We start from the raw sequence: 18,561 nt of genomic DNA, 5'->3' as shown, positions 1-18,561 counted from the left end.
TTATCCCCATCTCTCTGTCTTTATCACCATCTCTCTGTCTTTATCCCCATCTCTCTGTCTTTATCCCCATCTCTCTGTCTTTATCCCCATCTCTCTGTCTTTATCCCCATCTCTCTGTCTTTATCCCCATCTCTCTGTCTTTATCCCCATCTCTCTGTCTTTATCCCCGTCTCTCTGTCTTTATCACCACTTTATACATTTCCCTCACAGGATGAATTCTAGTTCCGACCTTAGAGTTGTTTAGGGTAGTCATTTTATGAATCTCCTTTTCCCCTGGGACACTAGGCCTCCCAAGAGGGCAGAAAATGTATCAGCGCGGTTTCATCTGCATGTCGGGGATGGCCACAGGTTGACATCCTCAAACATCTCTGAAGTGGAGAGGGGTGAATGGATGAATGAGCAACATACGGGAAGCCTGGCCTGGTTAAGGCGAGGGGTGTTGTGGTTGGGACGGGATAGCGCCAGGGCAAAACCTCGTGGCATTTTCCAGCCCCTGTCTTGGTGTGGGCCACTTTAGTTGGGGCTCAGAAGAAACAACGGAGGGAAAAATGTCTCCAAATAAGTGGGTCTTCAAGAAGTTGATGGAAAAAATGCACATTATGAAAAATCCAGGGGCTTCCAGTAGGTTAAGCCTCTGCTTGCAGCACTGGCATCCCATGTGGGCGCAGGTTCGAGTCCCGGCTGCTCTACTTCCCATCCAGCTCTCTGCTATGGCCTGGGAAAGCAGTGGAAGATGGCCCAAGTCCTTGGGCCCCTGCACCCATGAGAGAGACTCGGAAGAAGCTCCTGGCTCCTGGCTTGGGTTCAGCCCAGCTCCAGCTGCTGCAGCCATTTGGGGAGTGAATCAGTGGATGGAAGACCTTGCTCTCTGTCTCTCCCTCTCTCTATAACTCTGCCTCTCAAATAAATAAATAAATCTTTTTAAAATTTTTTTCTCATAATATGCATTTTAAACTTTTATTTAATGAATATAAATTTCCAAAGTACAGCTTATGGATTACAATGGCTTTTTCTCCCCTCCATAACTTCCCTCCCACCTGCAACCCTCCCCTCTCCTGCTCCCTCTCCCCTTCCATTCACATCAAGATTCTAAATAAATAAATCTTAAAAAAGAGAAAAATCCAGGTATGGATTTCAAAATACTTTTGCATCAAAATGGGCTTATCTTAGTTCCATTTCCCACAAGCTTTATAAAGTCCCCTCCTATGAAGAACGTATTTGGGAATTTAAAAAAAATGAAAATGATTAGAATCCCGGGTGCAGCCTCTGGCAAGCCACAGGTGCGCTTGAAGAGGGACGGCTGCAGGGGAGCTTGGGAGCAGGAGAGAGACATTCTCTGGGGGGCTGCCTGAGTGCAGGGCCCGTGGGGCTCGGCGACGGAGGCGGAGTCGGCACCGGCTCCTTGGCGCAGGTGCTGCAGTCTTGAGGGAAACTGGGCCACTTACAAATCAGTGTGCAGGGGCTGGCGTTGTGTCTGTGGGCTGAGCAGCTGCCCATGAGGTCGGCTTCCCACATGGGCGTGTGTTCAAGTCCTGGCTGCTCCACTTCTTTTCCTTCTCCTTCTCCTTCTTTTTTGACAGGCAGAGTGGATAGTGAGAGAGAGAGACAGAGATAAAGGTCTTCCTTTGCTGTTGGTTCACCCCGCAATGGCTGCTGCAGCCGGCGCATCACGCTGATCCGAAGCCAGGAGCCAGGAGCTTCTCCTGGTCTCCCATGTGGGTGCAGAGCCCAAGGACTTGGGCCATCCTCCACTGCCTTCCCGGGCCACAGCAGAGAACTGGACTGGAAGAGGAGCAACCAGGACAGAATCCGGCGCCCTGACCGGGACTAGAACCCAGTGTGCCAGTGCCACAGGTGGAGGATTAGCCTAGTGAGCCGCGGCGCTGGCCGCTCCACTTCTGATCCAGCCCTCTTCTAATGCACCTGCGGAATCAGTGGAAGATGGCCCAGGTCTTTGGGCCCCTGAACCCACGTGGGAGACCTGGAGGAAGCTCCTGGCTCCTGGATTCGGCCTGGCCCAGCACTGTCTTTTGTGGCCATTTGGGGAGTGAACCAGAGGGTTGGATGATCTCTCTGTCTCTCTCTCCCGCTCTCTGTCACTCTGTCTTTGAAATAAATAAGTAAATCTTTAATAATTAAAACAAGGGACAAGGGCACCCAAAGGCTCTGTTCGCACACTTGCGTTAAACAGGATTCATCCAGACAGGTTCCATGGCCCAGGGAGGCGTGGCACAGACACTGGGGCGTGGGGAGAGGTGACGTCACAGAGCCCACCCTGCAGCTGAGGCCTCGGCTGCCGGTCCTTCTTCCTGGGGGCGTTTCGGAAAGTGTCTGAAACACGGGCTGAGCGTTTACACCAGAAATCGCCTTCATAAAAGCAGAAGTCGGAGCCTTCTGGGGACCACAGCAGAGGCTGATGTTGGGAAATCGCTGTGCGGCTTCCTGTGATCATATCAGGGCGAGGAACGGACACCCCCGCAGGGCCGATGCTCCGCGCGCTCCCGCCGTGTCCGGAAGAGCCCCGCGGTGCGTGGTCGCAGTTCCCCACAATGGGACATCTGGCCGGCGTGTGACTGATGCGTCACGTAGCGGTGAGTGTTTTAACGCAGGTGTTGGTGACAATGGAATCAGCGGCGAGTGATTTCACCACTCACATAGCATCCCGCTCTCTGTCACTCTGTCTTTGAAATAACTAAGTAAATCTTTAATAATTAAAACAAGGGACAAGGGCACCCAAAGGCTCTGTTCGCACACTTGCGTTAAACAGGATTCATCCAGACAGGTTCCATGGCCCAGGGAGGCGTGGCACAGACACTGGGGTGTGGGGAGAGGTGACGTCACAGAGCCCACCCTGCAGCTGAGGCCTCGGCTGCCGGTCCTTCTTCGTGGGGGTGTTTTGGAAAGTGTCTGAAACATGGGCTGAGCGTTTACACCAGAAATCGCCTTCATAAAAGCAGAAGTCGGAGCCTTCTGGGGACCACAGCAGAGGCTGATGTTGGGAAATCGCTGTGCGGCTTCCTGTGATCATATCAGGGCGAGGAACGGACACCCACGCAGGGCCGATGCTCCGCGCGCTCCCGCCGTGTCCGGAAGAGCCCCGCGGTGCGTGGTCGCAGTTCCCCACAATGGGACATCTGGCCGGCGTGTGACTGATGCGTCACGTAGCGGTGAGTGTTTTAACGCAGGTGTTGGTGACGACGGAATCAGCCGCAAGTGATTTCACTACTCACATAGCATCCCGCCGTCTTCTGACTGGCATGTGACTTCCAAAGTTTCTTTATACATATTTGAGAATCAAGCATCTGAGACAAATTGGCCAATCATTAACCATGTTCCTGCTCATCCATTATCCCCACGTGGTGTCACCTGGTTCTTCTGTAATACGTGTTCTAAATGGAGCATCGGTGATCCATCAATCAATTCTTCCATCTGCTGGTTCACTCCCCAGATGGCTACAACAGCCAGGGCTGGGCCAGGCTGAGCCGGGAGCTTCATTCAAGTCTCCGATGTGGGTGGCAGAGGCTAAGGTCGTCCTCTGCTGCCTTCCCAGGTGCATTAGCAGGGGGGAACCAGCACCCTACGGGATACCGGTGTCGCAGGGGGTGACTGAGCCGCTGCACCGCAGCACCCAGCCCTGAAACTTGTCTTCTGATTGCATTTCCCACAAGTTTTCATGTTGGTGGTGTAGCACGGGGGACTTTGAAGTGTGTGTACGCTGCGGGATGGCTGAAAATGGGCTGAATCACAGACGTGTTACCTCAGCATTTCTGTTGGTGAGAACTGAGGTTTTTTGATTGACAGGTGGGAATTGCATTTCTGGGATACAGTGTGAGACTGTGACACCTGCAGCCGCTGTGCAAGGATCCAGCCAGGCCGGCTGGCACATTTATCACCTCAGTCGTGGCCGCTTTTCTTCTTCCGGTAGGACACACTCAAAGTCGTGCCTGCTGGTGATTCTGAAACGCACAGTGCGTCATCGCCGACTGCCGCCGTCCATCGGGCGTGGGAGACTGGAGCCCGGCCGCCGAGCAGCTGCAGCTTTGCCCCCCTTCTCTGTCCCGCTACGAGCTTGTGATGGCCTCTCCTGCTCTCTGCATCTTCGCAGTGCCTGCAGCTTCCACGCACCGCGGAGCACTCGTGGACTTGGCCAGCCCACACCGTTTCCACAGAGAATAAACCTCACTTTGTGCAGCAGCTTCTCTGTCGCTGCCTGGGCGCCACAAGTAGCCAGGTCACCTCTGGACCCGAGCTGCCCGTCGTGAACTGGGTGTCAACTGACCAACAAAGCCCTGACGGGGACACCGCAGCACCCTGGCATCAGACGGGCAGGCGGCTTGTGTGGGAGTTGGCTGATGAGGTTCTCCAGGGCGTAAAGAGCCCCCTTCCCCACCCTGCCACCATGTCCACGTGCCAATCCCCAGAGCCTGTGAATCTGTCACCTCGTACGCGGAAGAGACCGGCAGATGCGATGGAGCTAAGGACCCTGGACATGGGTTCAACACCGTTGGCCGCCTTAGAAGTCAAAGAGGAAGGCAGGAGGGTCCGGGTGAGCGAGGGGGCTAGGGAGGACGGACGCGGAGCCTGGACTATGGAGATGGAGCGGGTGAAGAGGCAAAGCGAGAGGCAGACGCGAAGGAGCTGCATGAGGAACATGGAGGAGCCTTCTCGGGCCCCCAGCACAGCGGGACTCCAGCCCAGGGAGACCGCGCAGTGGTGAGGGACACACCTGCACCGTTCCGCCAGCCAGCGAGCTGGAGGAGACTTCTCGGAGCACAGCACGAGCTGGTGTGCGGGAAGTCACTAACCCATGCTAACCTGACTACAGTAAGCCCGAGGTTTCTTTCTTTCTTTCTTTCTTTTTTTTCTTTTTTTTTGACAGGCAGAGTGGACAGTGAGAGAGAGAGAGACAGAGAGAAAGGTCTTCCATTTTTGCCGTTGGTTCACCCTCCAATGGCCGCTGCGGCCGGCGCACAACGCTGATCCAATGGCAGGAGCCAGGTGCTTCTCCTGGTCTCCCATGGGGTGCAGGGCCCAAGCACTTGGGCCATCCTCCACTGTCTTCCCGGGCCATAGCAGAGAGCTGGCCTGGAAGAGGGGCAACAGGGATAGAATCCGGCGCCCCAACCGGGACTAGAACCCTGTGTGCCGGCGCCGCAAGGCAGAGGATTAGCCTGTTAAGCCATGGCGCCGGCCCTACTGAGGTTTCAATCTTCCTTCCAAGTGAGGAATCTGCACGTGGCAAACGTTTCATAATTATCTGTTGACACTGGGGCATAAAAAAGAGTTAAACCACACCGGCAGAGCCCGGGGGCCAGGATGGGTGGCCCCATCTCAGCGTGTGAAAAGTCTGCAGGGAGTCTGTGCCCGCCCCAGCCGGAGCCCTGGGGGAATGTGGGCCAGGCTCCGGGGGTGGGGGGTGGTGGTTCCCCTTCCTGTGGGGCTGCTGATGGGACAGCCTCGTGACTGGGAGGAGCCAGTCTCCGAGCATCCACACCCAGTGTGTGTCCATTCTACTGGGCGCAGTGTCAGGGCCGGTGGAGGAGATATCATGACCCCCCGCCCTCGTGGTCCTGCTCTGCCTGGGTGAGACTGGAAGACGGGGAGGGGAGCCCCTGGTCTGGGAGGGACCCCGCCCTGCCCCCAGCCAGGCCCTGCTCCCTGGAGACCCCAGGCTCAGGAGCCCCGGGGAGGAGAGGACCTGCGCAGGGGCAGGGGCCAACCTCTCACAGGGAGCTCTCCTCCAGGACTGTGTGTGGGCCCCAGGACCCGAGTGCAGGCAGGTGAGTGTGCCCCCACGGTGCCGGGTCCCCGCCATGGGACAGGGCCACCCCGGGCAGCTGGGGTGGGGACAGTAGCCCTGTCTGGTGAGGAGGGCGTCTGGGAGGGTCCCGGCCTGCGAGGGGACGTGATCCTGGGACCCAGCCTCTGGTTTCTCTCCAGGGACCCTCCCCAGACTCAGCCTCTGGGCTGAGCCAGGCTCTGTGATCGCCCTGGGCAGGCCTGGGACCCTGTGGTGTCAGGGGACCCTGGAGGCCCAGGAGTGCCATCTGTATAAAGAGGGAATCCCAGAGCCCTGGGACAGACAGATGCCACTGGAGCCCGGAAACAAGGCCAAGTTCTCCATCCAACACATGGCTGAGGTGTACGTGGGGCGCTACCGCTGTGTCTGCCTCAGCGCTGCTGGCTGGTCAGAGCCCAGTGACGCCCTGGGGCTGTGGGTGTCAGGTGAGGGTCACGTAGGGTCCCAGCCCCACAGGCTGTGCCCTCAGGGAGGGGTCTGCTCCCAGGGGTCCCCCTCTCATAGTGCAGCCCTGGGAGTACCGTGGGGGGTGAGCCGCACCTCACACGGCTGTTCCTCCTCTCCCAGGAGCCTACGGCAAGCCCAGCCTCTCGGCCCTGCCCAGCGCCGTGGTGACCGCAGGGGGCAGTGTGACCCTCCAGTGCCGCTCCCAGCTGGGATTCCACAGGTTCATTCTGACAGAGGAGGGGGCGCCCTCGGCCGCCAGGACCCGGAGCTCAGAGCTACGCCCCAGCTGGCAGTCCCAGGCCCTGTTCCCTGTGGGCCCCGTGACTCCCGGCCGCAGGTGGGCGTTCCGATGCTATGGCTCCTACAGGGAGAATCCTTCTGTGTGGTCGGAGCCCAGTGATGCCCTGGAGCTGGGGGTGACAGGTGAGGGCCCCGACCTCCTCCTCCTGAGCTCAGTGGGTCCCTGGGGCCCTGGCCCAGGAGAGTGCTGGGCGGGGCTGGGAGGGAGGGGCGCTGGGGGGGTCATCCAGGAGGCTCATGGGCCAGAGGGGAGGCTCATCCACTGCCCCCCAGGCCTCAATACTGGGTCCAGGGTGAGGGAGGGTCCTGGGAGGCTGTGGGCACATGCAGGAGAAGAGTTTGGGAGTGGGGGGCTCCAGGGGCAGCCCCCACCCTCACCTGTCTCCTGTCCTTAGCCTCAGGCTCCTGTGGGAGTCCCAGCCCCCCACCCACAAGCCCCATCTCAGCAGCAGGTGGGTCCCGGGACCTCTGTCCAAAGGGTGTTGGTGTCCCCATGAGCTTCCTTGCTGACCCGCTATTTCCTGTCTCAGCTCAGCTGTGACCGGGGCCCAAGGTCTGGCAGTGCCGCTGGTGGGGTCCCGGGGCTGTGCTGGACGAGGGTGGGCCTGGGGCAGAGGGGGTGCTGGGGCCTGGCCTGGGAGAGAGCCAGCAGGCTGAGTGGGGAGCGTGGCAGCCCCAGCCCTCTCCCCTGTCCCTGTCCTCACCCCAGGAGGCCCTGAGGGTCAGCCACTCACCCCCACAGAGCCCGCCCCACCGAGTGGTGAGTGGGGCCGTGCTGGGAGGGGTCCAGGGGAGGCAGGGGCTGGGGTCTGCTCTGGGTTGAGCTCTGGAGATGGTGATGTGGACAAGCCCTTCCCCGATCTGGGTTGCGTTTCTGGGTGCACAGGAAGGAGGGAGGGGCTTGCCCAAGCCTGGAGGTCCATCCAGTGCTGATCTCAGCTGTGACCTTCTGGGAGAGGCGTCCTCCCCGGGAAGCCCCAGGACCCAGTTCTGTGGCAGTGCCACGGCGGGGCAGGGCCAGGGCCATGGTCCAGGTCCCTCAGGCTCCTCCCCTCCAGCTCAGAGGCATCGCAGAGAACAAGGCTGGAAATCGGCCTCCCCGGGGCAGCGCCAGCCGTCACTTCCTGCGGGTGACCTGGGGCAGGAGATGCGCCCCCTGTGGGCCTCAGCTGCTTCCTCTGGGAAATGGGGAGGGGCAAGGGCAATCGCATGTTGCAGAGCGTGTGGGGCTGGAGCTGAGCTGCCCAGCGCACAGTAGGTGTGCAGTGACCCCCCTCCACGACGTCACTCACGCCCAAGGTCCCCAAAGCTCCATGGCCATTCTGATCGGAGTCTCCGCGGCCTTCCTCCTGCTGCTCTGCCTCTTCCTCCTCCTCCTCCTCCTCCTGCGACAGCGGCGTCAGGACAAGCGCAGGAGGTCGGGTGAGCAGGGCGTGCGGTGACCTGGGCTCGGGGCGGGGGGTTCCCTGTGGGACGGCCCAGGGTGGGCTCAGTGGTACAGCCGCAGGGAAACCGGACCCCCGAGCAGGGCCCAGCATGCACAGCCCAGCTCCAGCATCAGCAGCGGCGTGGGGTCCGGCTCCCGCTGTCCTCCGTGCAGTCCCCTGAGCATCTGTGTGCATCATGGGTGTGACGGTCCCTTCTTCCCCAGGGGCCTGGGCAGGGGCCGACGCTGACCCTCCCGGGGCTGAGCCCCCCTGTCTGTCTCACCCAGACCACAGGGAGGCTGGCGCGCAGCATCCCACAGGGACTGTGCAGCCCAAGCCAAAGGCCGGAGGCCTGCCCAGGAGGTGAGTCCTGACCCAGGACCCCGGCCTGCCCCGCCCACGGCCCCCCCTCACCCCTAACGCGCCTGTGTCCTCCCCAGCACCGGCCCAGCTGCTGCCACCCAGGAAGAAAACCTCTGTAAGAGGGAGGGGCCGCCTGGGGGGGCGGGGCCAGGGTTTCAGGACAGCTGGGGAGGGGACAGCATGGGCGGCGTCCTGGGCTCAGGGTGAACCTGACACTGTGCCCGGGGACATCCCCGCTCCCTGTTGCCCAGTGTCCCCGTGTGGAGCAGCCAGGGGAGAGCTGTGAGCTCCCAGGACCTGGACAGGAAATGACCGCTTGCTTTGCCCCTGCAGATGCCACCGTGAAGGGCAGCCAACCTGGGCGCAGGCTGGAGCTGGTCAGCAGCCAGGTGAGGCCTCCAAGGAGCCCCGGCCCCGTTTAGTGCAGGAGCCTCTGTCCCTGTGCACAGCTCGCTCGGGTGTCCACAGTGAGCTCCCCGCTCCGGGCTCGCTGGCCCTCCCACCCGGCCCCTGGTTCCCTGTCTAGGGCCCAGGCCTAGGAGGAGGTGTGAATTAATGCACCCCTGGGCCCGCAGTTCCCTGCAGTCATTCATCCCTGGGCCCCGGGGGCCCCTCTTAATGAGGCTCCATTTGGAGCTGCAGGCACAGCTGTGAGCAAAGCCTCCACAGCTCCCTGGGCTCACCCGTGGGCAAGATTGCGTGTACACCGCGCACCACGCCCAGCGCTGGCGCTGCAGAGGGAAGTAACCCCAGGAAGGGGAGGGGTGTGGGGGCAGTGAGGGCCACACTCAGGGGCGGAGGAGCCACACAGCCTGTGCAAAGGCCCTGAGCCGGAGCTGGCTCTCTGAGGAGGCGGAGCTGTGTGTCTGCGCCAGGTGGGCAGGGATCGGTGTCAGGCTGCGCTCAGAGCTGCAGGGGGCAGTGTCCGACCCTCAGAGGACTTCAGAATCCTCTGAAGACCGCACCAAGAGGGTCACACATGGGGTCGACATTTTAAGGTGATCACTCTGGCTGCCGATGGGAAGTTGACTGAAGGGTCGAGAGTGGAATCAGGGAGGCCCCCCCCCCCCCGTCTTTTCCCAGCAGAGCCCTCAGGGTGAAGCCCCCCAGGGAGTGACGTATGCCCAGGTGAACCCCTGTAGACTCCAGAGGGGAGGGGACCTCTCCCCTTCCCACCCGCACAGGGGATTGCCAGGGGAGAAGGACAGGCCAGCAGAAGAGGACGGGCAGGTGCACCATCACCTGGGTCCCGGCCTTCCCCCAACCCAGTGCCCTGCCCCCAGCTGTGTAGCTTCCCTCTCACTCTCCACTCCCGAGGCTGCAGCCCCCGTGGACGGGCAGGTGCACCATCAGGTGGGTCCTGTGCTCTCCCCCCACCGGCGCCCTGCCCCCAGCTGTGTAGCTTCCCTCTCTCTCTCCCCTCACCAGGCTGTAGCCCCCGAGGCGTCCCTGAACGTGACCTACGCCCAGCTGTGCAGTCTGACGCCCACACAGTAGGCAGCTGCCAAGCTTCCTGCCCGTAGAGCCCTGCCTGAGCCCAGCGAGTTCACTGCTCTGGACCCCTGCCAGGAAGGACCCCGACCCCTCACTGCACGGAGGGCACAGGAGCTGCCCCGGGGGACACCAAGTTAGGACCCTGGCCAGCCTGGACCCATCGTGGAGAGCAGCAGGAGAGATGGGGAACCCTGGGACACACGTGATTCTGCGGCCACAGATAACTCATGTCTCTGTTTTGGAAATAAAGCAAGAGGGTTCTCAACCATAAGTGTCAAATATGAGAAAACAGAGTGAGACCATGTTTTGTTTTTAAGATTTATTTATTTATTTGAAAGAGTTACACACAGAGAGGAGAGACAGAGACAGAGAGAGAGAGAGAGAGAGAGAGAGAGAGAGAGAGAGAGAGGTCTTCCATCTGCTGGTTCACTCCCCAGTTGGTTGCAGCAGCTGGAGCTGTGTCAATCCAAAGCCAGGAGCCAGGAGCTTCTTCCTTGGTCTCCCACATGGGTGCAGGGGCCCAAGGACTTGGGCCATCTTCTATTGCCTTCCCAGGCCATAGCAGAGAGCTGGGTGGAAGGTGGAGTAGCCGAGTCTCAAACCGGCGCCCACATGGGATGTGGCACTGCTTTCGGTGGCTTAACCCACTACGCCCCAGCCCCAGACCATGTTTTCAGGTGAGTGAGGATGTTAGCATTACATGTGAAACTGTGAACCTGGGTATTCAAGAACTACCAATGGATACATTAGAAAAGAAAAAAGACCAAGAAATCCAATGAACATAGGGTCAGAACAAGAGTTTTTAAAAAGAATACTAAGTTATACCCCATGAGAGCACACAGAAGGAAACGTTGATAGTGGCAACACCTGTGAGGACAAGCAGACCGCGACAGAGGAGAAGGTTAGCTCTGGCAGCACTAACAGCAATCACTAGCCCCAACCACCATGTTGTTTTCCAGAACACCTGTGCTGCCGTTCTGCCAGCAGTGTTCGGGATTGCCTTCTCTCCAGATCCTCACCAGCACTGACTCTCTTTCCTCTCTTGATGATGACCGTGTGTGTGAGGCAGTAACTGTGGACTGGATGTCCATTCCTGACAACTGGTGCTGTTGAGTACATCTTCATACACTCGTTGCTCCTCTCTGTATCCTCGTATGGGAGGCATCTACTGATGTCATGCATCCATTTTTGAATCAGGTTGTCTCTGTGTTTGCTGTTTCAATTCTTTATTCACTCTGAAAATGAATCCCTGGTCGGATGAATAATGTGAAAATACGTTCTCCCACTCTTCAGGTTGTCTCTGCTCTGTTGATTGCTTCCCTGATGGACAGAAGTTTCTTAGTTTGACAACTCCCAATGACCAACTTTCACTTTTTTTTGCTTGTGTTTTTAAGGTGTATCCCCCCAAAATAATCTTTTCCTAAATGATCAGAAGTGCTTCCCTTAAATTTCTTCATTTAGTTTCACAGTTTTGGGGCTTCTGTTCATGTGTCCTGGATGTTGACATGACTTTGCACACACGATGAGCCAGGGCTCTCATTCTGTCTTCTGCAGATGGAAACAGTGTTCAAAGCACACTGCCGATCCTCTCCTTTCCCAGTGTTCTCGGAGCCCTTGTAGAAGTCAGTAGACTGTAACACGTGACCGTCCGTCTGCGTTCTCCCTGCTGTTCCCTGACCCGTGTGTTTTTATTTGCTGCCATGCCGTGTGGACACCGCAGCTGTGTCGTGTGTCCGGAATCAGACTGTGAGACACCTCGGCTTGGGGCTGTGGTCTCAGGGTGGTTTTAATATCTGGGGCTTTGTGGTTCCATGTAAATCCGGAGTTTTGGTTTCTGTTTCTGTGAAGGACGTCACACATATCCTGACAGGAATTCCATCAGACCTGTAGATATCCGGGCAGCACTGATGGGCCTAACAGTGCTGAGGCTCCCAGCGCTGACCACGGCCGACCTCCCGTTACTCCCTGTCCAGCTCAGTTCCCTTCCTCAGGACTCTCAGGTTGCAGGCGTCGCTCTCTGGTTTCCGGCAGGAATCCACTCCAGGTGTTGGATGTCTGGGCTCTGCTGGTGGAGCTGTGGGGGTTCCCTGGGAGCGCTGACGGGGGTTCGTGTGTGGACCGCGGTCCTGCGACCTGACGGTGACCAGCGAGGGCAGTTTCTGGTTGAGACGCTGGGTCCTCTTTCGGTAACATGACGTCATCAGCAAAGAGAGGTTGTCTTAGGTAAGATGACGTCATCAGCAAAAAGAGCCGACGTGGCTTCTTCCTTCCCAATTCGGACGCTTTCTGTGGCTTCTTGTCGCCCACCTGCTCTGGCGAGGACTTGCAGGGCCGCGCGGAGCAGCAGTCAGGCTCATATCTCGTACAAGGACCCGCACTCGTCCTCCATGAAGACAGCGGCAACCACGCGCGCATCCCCTCAGCAGCGTCTGAGCGCCGCATGTCGGTGTGCGCCTGCGCAGTCCTGTGTAAGTGTGCGCCTGCGCAGTCCTGTGTGAGTGTGCGCCTGCGCAGTCCTGTGTAAGTGTGCGCCTGCGCAGTCACGTGTCGTTCTGCGCCTGCGCAGTCCTGTGTGTTCCTCGTTGTGCAGTAGCGCGAGGGGCCTCAGGGAGAGTCCGTTTCCCGCCCACACAGGGGAGCTGAGGCTCAGGGCAGAGGCGGTGTGTGGGGGAGCGGAGTAGGGCGCCTCCCCGGGTCAGGGCCGGGCAGGGGGGGGGGCGGGGCAGGGTCCTGTGAGGCTCAGGCCCGCAGCGGGTGGTCGGGGTCCGGGGAAGCTGTGGCCGAGGGCGAGGGGGCGGCGTCCGCTGGGGGCGGCGTCCGGGCTCCCCCATCCTGGGCCGCGCACCGGGACCTCCTGGCCAGGCAGAGGTGCCTGCAGGGGCCCCACCCCTGCCCGGGCCTCACAGGGCCCTGCCCCGCACGGCCGCTCCTGGACCCCCAACGCAGCAGACCCGGGCCCCACGGCCACCCCCACCCGTGTGCTCCCACGTCCAGGGCGGAAGTGCTGGGGCCATGGGTGCTGGGGACCCCCGGCCCCACACAGAGGGATCAGCGCAGGAGCCCAGAGGAGGAGCCTGGCGAGGGGGCGGGGCTGCCCCTCTGGGGACAGACACCTGCCCCTGCTGTCCTCCCAGTCCCCTCCCTCACCCAGAAACCCGGCACAGGGTGTGCGGCACAGGACGGCTGCCCTCGGCGCCCCCATGCTCTCAGTTCCCGGGGGAGCTCGGGGTCTCTGCCCCCACCCTCCCTCCCTCACAGCTGCTCGCCAGGCCCCACAGGACCCCACCCCAAGGCCAGGTCCCCATGTGGGCCCTCCTGCACCTGCCACAGCCACAGCTGGGCTGCCTCTCAGCCACTCCCTGCAGCGTCTGCCTTCTTCATCTGCTCCCTGCAGCTCCAGGAGGCCCGGAAGATTCCATCACCTCCCCACGGGATCCAGCCCCCCTCCAACACCCCCTCCCCCCGCCCCAGCCCCCACACCTGCACTCCACAGCTCAGGAAAGGGAAGTGCCTGCCTCGGGCCACCCGGTTTGTGTAGGGAGAACCGAGAACCCTAACCGGGCAGCTCCTGGGCCTGGCCCACGAAGGGCTCCCCCCTGGGTGGGGCTGGAGCAGGGGAGGGAGGCCGGGCAGGCACAGCGCAGGGGGCAGAGGAGGCGGGGGCCTGGTCCTAGCTGTCCCCAGAGCCCGCTGTGTCCTGGGCCCTGTCCTCAGGGACAGCAGGGGGAGGTCGGGGAGGGGCTGCTCCCTTCCTGTGAGGCCCCAGATGAGGAACCCGTGACGTCTCCCCGCTCATCTCCAGCCGGGCTCTGGGCCTGTGCCCCTCACAGCTGCTCTGCTCCACAGGGACCATGGGCGGCGGGGCCCAGACCCCAGCCCTCACTGCCCTCCTCTGCCTGGGTGAGCCGGGGACACGGGGAGAATGGGACCCCTCACAGGTGCGGGAGGGGACAGCGCCCTGCCCCAGCTGGGACCCCAGGGCTCAGAGGACCAGGGCAGGCCTGGGCGTCTCTGCAGGGGTGGGGAGTGGGGAGCAGCTCTCACGGGGACCTCTCTTCCAGGGCTGTGCCGGGCGCCAGGGGATGGGGCACAGGCTGGTGAGTCCTCCCCTGACCTGGCTCAGCCCCGGGGCCCAGGCAGCTCAGGGTTAAGGAGCCCGGGGGGCTGGGCTGATGGTGATGGCTGGGAGGGCCTGGGAATGGAGCTGGGGAATGGGGCGGGGAGGGGCGGCACCCGGGATCTGCAGCTCTGATTCCCTTCCAGGGACCCTCCCCAAGCCCTCCATCGGGGCTGACCCAGGCCCCCTGGTCGCCGTGGGGAGCCCTGTGACCCTCTGGTGCCAGGGGTCTCTGCAGGCTGAGGTCTATCGTGTGCATAAAGAGGACAGCCTACAGCCCTGGGAAACGCGGCCCCAGCAGGACTCCAGACACAAGGCCAGCTTCGCCATCATCCAGTCCATGAGCTCCTACGACACAGGGAAGTACTCCTGTGTTTACTGGACCTCGCTTGGCCTCTCCCAGCCCAGTGACCCCCTGACCCTGGTGGTGACAGGTAAGGGGATTCCCTGCCCACAGAGGCTCCAGCTCACAGAAGGAAGCCAAGTGGGGTGCACGGGGTGGCAGCCCCCCCAACACGGCGCTGCCCTCCCCTGCAGGGATGTTCCCGGCGCCCTCTCTGTCAGCCCAGCCAAGCCCTGTGGTGGCGTCAGGAGGGAACGTGTCCCTCTCCTGTGGCTCATATAATGCAGGCACTGCCCATCTGCTGAAGGAGGGCGGGGCCGGCCCCCAGCACAGCCCGGAAGCCAGGTTCTCCCAGGGGGCTGGGGAGTGGCAGGCCACCTTCCTCCTGGGCCCTGTGGACAGCACCCACGGGGGCATCTTTAGGTGCTATCGTGCTCACACAACCGAGCCCTATGTGTGGTCCCTGCCCAGCGACCCCCTGGAGCTCCAGGTCACAGGTGAGGGTCCAGTGCCCAGGGAGCCTGGGTGGGGGCCGGGGATTCAGGAACTCTGACCCCTCCGGGCCCGTGAACAGCTGCAGACCCTGCTGGCTGCGGGCTGCGTGGCTGAGCCTGCCCTCCCTGCTCCGTGCCCCTCTCAGGGCTGCACAGGGAGCCCTCCCTCTCGGCCCTGCCGGCCTCACTGCTGCTCCCAGGACAGAACCTGACCCTGCGGTGTCGCTGCGAGCCCAGCTGTGACAGATACGCACTGACCAGGCCTGAGGGGGACACGCCCCCCCAGCACCTTGCCGGGCAGCCCAGCCCTGACTTCCTACTGGGCCCTGTGAGCGGCTCCCTTGGGGGCCGGTACAGGTGCTATGGTGGACTCCAGGGCCCCTACGCATGGTCGGCCCCCAGCGGCCCCCTGGACGTGCTGGTTGCAGGTGGGGAGCCCCTGCTGGCCCAGTCCTGCCCTAGGCTGGGCCCGGGGTTGTGCCCTGGGGCTGTGGTAACCAGAGAGTGGGTCCTGGACCAGAGGCCAAGTGGGGTCATGGCCCTGGTAGAGAGGAGGGGAACAAGTGAGGACACGGACCCCAGGAGACCCACACTGTGCTGAGGGGAGGGAGGGGCTGCTCCCTCCACACCGCCGTTCTCTCTCCCAGGAATGTACAGGAACCCCTCCCTGCAGGCCCAGCCGGGGCCCTCGGTGCCCTGGGGAGCGATGGTGGCCCTGCGCTGTGGCTCCCAGGAGGCGATGGACACCTTTCTCCTGCACAAGGTGGGCTCAGGCGCCCCTCCCCAGCGCCTGCGTGTCCCAGGCCAGGCCACGGCTGCTCAGGCCACCTTCATGCTGGGTCCTGTGACCTCGGCCCACGGGGGAACCTACAGGTGCTACTGCGCCCACAGCACCGACCCCTACCTGTGGTCACAGCCCAGCGACCCCCTGCAGCTCGAGGTGTCAGGTGAGGGCCCAGCCATGTCCCCGCGGTCATCCTGGTCAGTGCAGGGCTGTCCCCAGGAGAGGGCTGGGCTGGGGAGCGGACCCGGGGAGGTCACCAGGGAGCAGGTAGCAGCCGAGGTCTCAGTCCCGGGGCCCGGGTCACCCTCTGTGGTAATGGGTTTGGGAGGGCAGTGGGGGGATGGATCAGGGGCGCTGGAGTTGGGATGGGAACTGGGCTGGGTGCACAGGCCTCTCACAGAGCCCACGAGGGTGAGGGCACTCCCTAGACACAAAGGTGTGCAGCCCCGGTCACTGGCCCCTGGCGGGGACTCCTCCGGGTCCAGGTCCCTGGGGAGAGGGGCAGGGTGGCCGTGTGGGCTGTGTGGTGGGGGCGGCTCAGGTGGGGATGCAGAGACCCAGCGCGGGCCTGGGGCACAGCAGTGCTCAGGGCACGGTGCTGTTTCTCACTGGACGCAGGGGGCGCCCTCCCTGCCCTGCGCCTCAGGTCAGAGAACTGGAGAGCCAGGCCCAGTCCTGTGCAAGTTCTGGGCTCTCAGGCCGGGGAGCGGGGGGGGGGGGGGGGGACCTGCAGGTGCCATGGCTCCCAAGCCCCGCCCCCTAACACCCCTCAGGGAGGTCGGGACCCTTTACTCTCCTGAAGAACAGCTCAGTGGGAGGGGCAGCAGTGGAGCTTCTGCCACTGTGGGGACCTCCTTCCCCCGACCCTGGTTGGGCTCTGATTTCCTGACCAAGTTCCCATCAGCCCAGAGGGAAGGGAAATTTCCCTTCGCCATCCCTGCCCAGCCTGGCCTGTGTCAGTGTGCGCACGTCATAGCTGTGTCCCTGCGGAGTGTCCACGGTGATGTTGGCTGTCTGTGTCCATGTTCGCCAGGAGTGGTGTTCTGTGCTTGTAGCTGTCCATAGTCACCGTTGGTCTACACGGTGACCTGGTGTGTCTGGTCTTCTCACTTAGGAATCCTGACTGTGGAACACAGGGGCAGCACCGCCACTCAGTGAACACGTGTGTGTGTGAGTGTGTGTGTGAGTGTGTGAGTGTGTGTATGTGTGTGAGTGTGTGTATGTGTGAGTGAGAGTGTGTGTGTGAGTGTGTGAGTGTATGTGAGTGTGTGTGTGTGTCTGAGTGTTTGCGCGCGTGTGTGAGTGTGTGACTGTGTGTGAGTGTGTGTGTGAGAGTGTGTGTGAGTGTGTGTGTGAGTGTGTGTGTGTGTGTATGTCCCATTGTGGTTGTGGCCCAGTGCATGAAGACTTAGTTGACCACAGATAAAGAGGGCGGAGCAGCAGGTGCACAGGCTAAGGTGAGGGGAGGGGAGGCTGCCCTCCACGTTGCCCCTCTGTGTCTGACACTCAGGAGCCCCTGATGGCCCCCGCCAGCCATGGGCCCGGGTCTTCAGTGCTGAGTCATGGGGAGGGCGGGGTCTCCTCCTCCTCATGTCCCCTCCCTGTTCTCAGGAGGACCGGAGCCCAGCAGCCCCTCCCACCCCCAGCCAGGCTCCCCCGCTGGTGAGTGAGCTACAGGCTGGACCCAGGGCTCAGGCTGCTGCGGGGAGGTGGGGCTTGGGTGACTGGGTCTGGCCGGCCTCGGTGACCCCTCCGTGCACGCCCCCAGCCCCAGCGCCCCAGGACCACTCCCTGGAGAACCTCATCCGCATAGGCGTGGCGGGCTTGGTCCTGCTGGGCCTCGGGCTGTTGCTGGCGGATGCTTGGTATAGCCAGAGAAGGACCCGGGCTGCAGGCCGGCAGTGACCTGGAGACAGGACAGCGCTGGGTCAGAGAGGCCGCTCCCTGGGGGCGGGGGAGGGGGAGTCTGGGGCACAGTGGGGACCAGGGTCTGGTGCAGGGAGCTGTCTGCTATCAGGGCCTCTTCCTCCATTCAGCTGTGGACTTCGGCCCTGTGGCTGTGCCCTGGCCGCCTGGCTCTCCGGTGGGACAGCGCCACCTGCAGGCCGCATGTGGGTCCGCACCCGCCTCCCGCTTTGCTCCGCCCTCACGGAGCCTCTTGCTGGTTTCTGGAGAATACAGTTCCCAGTGCGCAGCCCTGAGAACCCGCGTTTCCAGCCAAGCACACGGAGCTTGCGCCCAGTACCAGAATAAACGAGCGAAATCGGATCAGGGTGGGCGAGGTCCATCCCACACGGGACGCTCACGGCCTCTCAGGCCCCCAGTCCTTCCCTGGGCTTGGGACGCCTTGGGTGTGGTGGCTCAGAAGCGTCACGCGGGAACCAGTGCCCGGGAGCTGACGGGTTGGTGTCTGTGCCCCGCTTACCGGCCGCTCTGAAACAAGCATGCTTTCTGTGGCATTGCCGATGGCCGTCACTACGGCCACCCTCCAGGGGCCCCTGTGAGGTCGGTGATGCGGGCTGGGAAGAGACGCCCAGAGCTGGCTTCGGTGCCGGCGGCCCCCTCGTCGCGGCCTGCTGTGCCCTCGGGTTCCTGCTGTGTGAAGGAGGTGCTACTTCCTAGTCAGGGCGACGGCACCAGGTACAAGGAATCCTCCCTGCCTCTAGGGGAGGCCCCACCTGCACCGGGTGTGTCTGCCTCACACCGTCCTGGGGCACCTGGCACACTCCCCTCGCTCTCTGCACAGCGCTGTGGTCGGGCTCAGTGCTGAGGGGCCAACAGAGAAACCCGTGGACAAGGGGAGCCAGCGTGAGGTGGGCGCCTCCCCAGGTCGGGGGCCGGCTGAGAACAGAGGGCTTCAACCCAGAATCCCTGTGCAGGGCTGGCGGCTTGAATGACTCCACCCAGGCTGCTGGCTGGTGCCTCCGGCCTCCCACAGCCCGGGCTGAATCCTGCTCCTGGCACTGTCCCCGCGGCCCACCCTCTGTCCTGT

The 18,561-nt window shown here is 62.0% G+C and overlaps 1 protein-coding gene across 1 annotated transcript in view; it reads left to right on the top strand.

Moving 5' to 3' along the window:
* LOC133748685 (leukocyte immunoglobulin-like receptor subfamily A member 6) overlaps positions 1-17,484 on the top strand; it is a 34,188-nt gene extending 16,704 nt beyond the window's left edge. The window contains exons 4-18 of the mRNA XM_062177618.1: positions 5,941-6,225; positions 6,368-6,670; positions 7,257-7,307; positions 7,847-7,969; positions 8,199-8,337; positions 8,415-8,452; positions 8,671-8,726; positions 9,766-9,830; positions 13,634-13,731; positions 14,095-14,382; positions 14,486-14,788; positions 14,932-15,213; positions 15,433-15,732; positions 17,181-17,231; positions 17,338-17,484. Of these exons, the coding sequence (XP_062033602.1) occupies positions 5,941-6,225; positions 6,368-6,670; positions 7,257-7,307; positions 7,847-7,969; positions 8,199-8,337; positions 8,415-8,452; positions 8,671-8,726; positions 9,766-9,830; positions 13,634-13,731; positions 14,095-14,382; positions 14,486-14,788; positions 14,932-15,213; positions 15,433-15,732; positions 17,181-17,231; positions 17,338-17,474 (2,519 nt within the window). The 3' untranslated portion in view covers positions 17,475-17,484. The remainder of the gene's footprint in view (positions 1-5,940; positions 6,226-6,367; positions 6,671-7,256; positions 7,308-7,846; positions 7,970-8,198; positions 8,338-8,414; positions 8,453-8,670; positions 8,727-9,765; positions 9,831-13,633; positions 13,732-14,094; positions 14,383-14,485; positions 14,789-14,931; positions 15,214-15,432; positions 15,733-17,180; positions 17,232-17,337) is intronic.
* Positions 17,485-18,561: the final 1,077 nt, after the last annotated feature.

This window comes from Lepus europaeus, chromosome 19, assembly GCF_033115175.1.
Source record: "Lepus europaeus isolate LE1 chromosome 19, mLepTim1.pri, whole genome shotgun sequence".
Lineage (NCBI taxonomy): Eukaryota > Metazoa > Chordata > Mammalia > Lagomorpha > Leporidae > Lepus > Lepus europaeus.
Note: the sequence above shows the minus strand (reverse complement) of the source record. Positions and strands in the feature narration are given on the sequence as shown.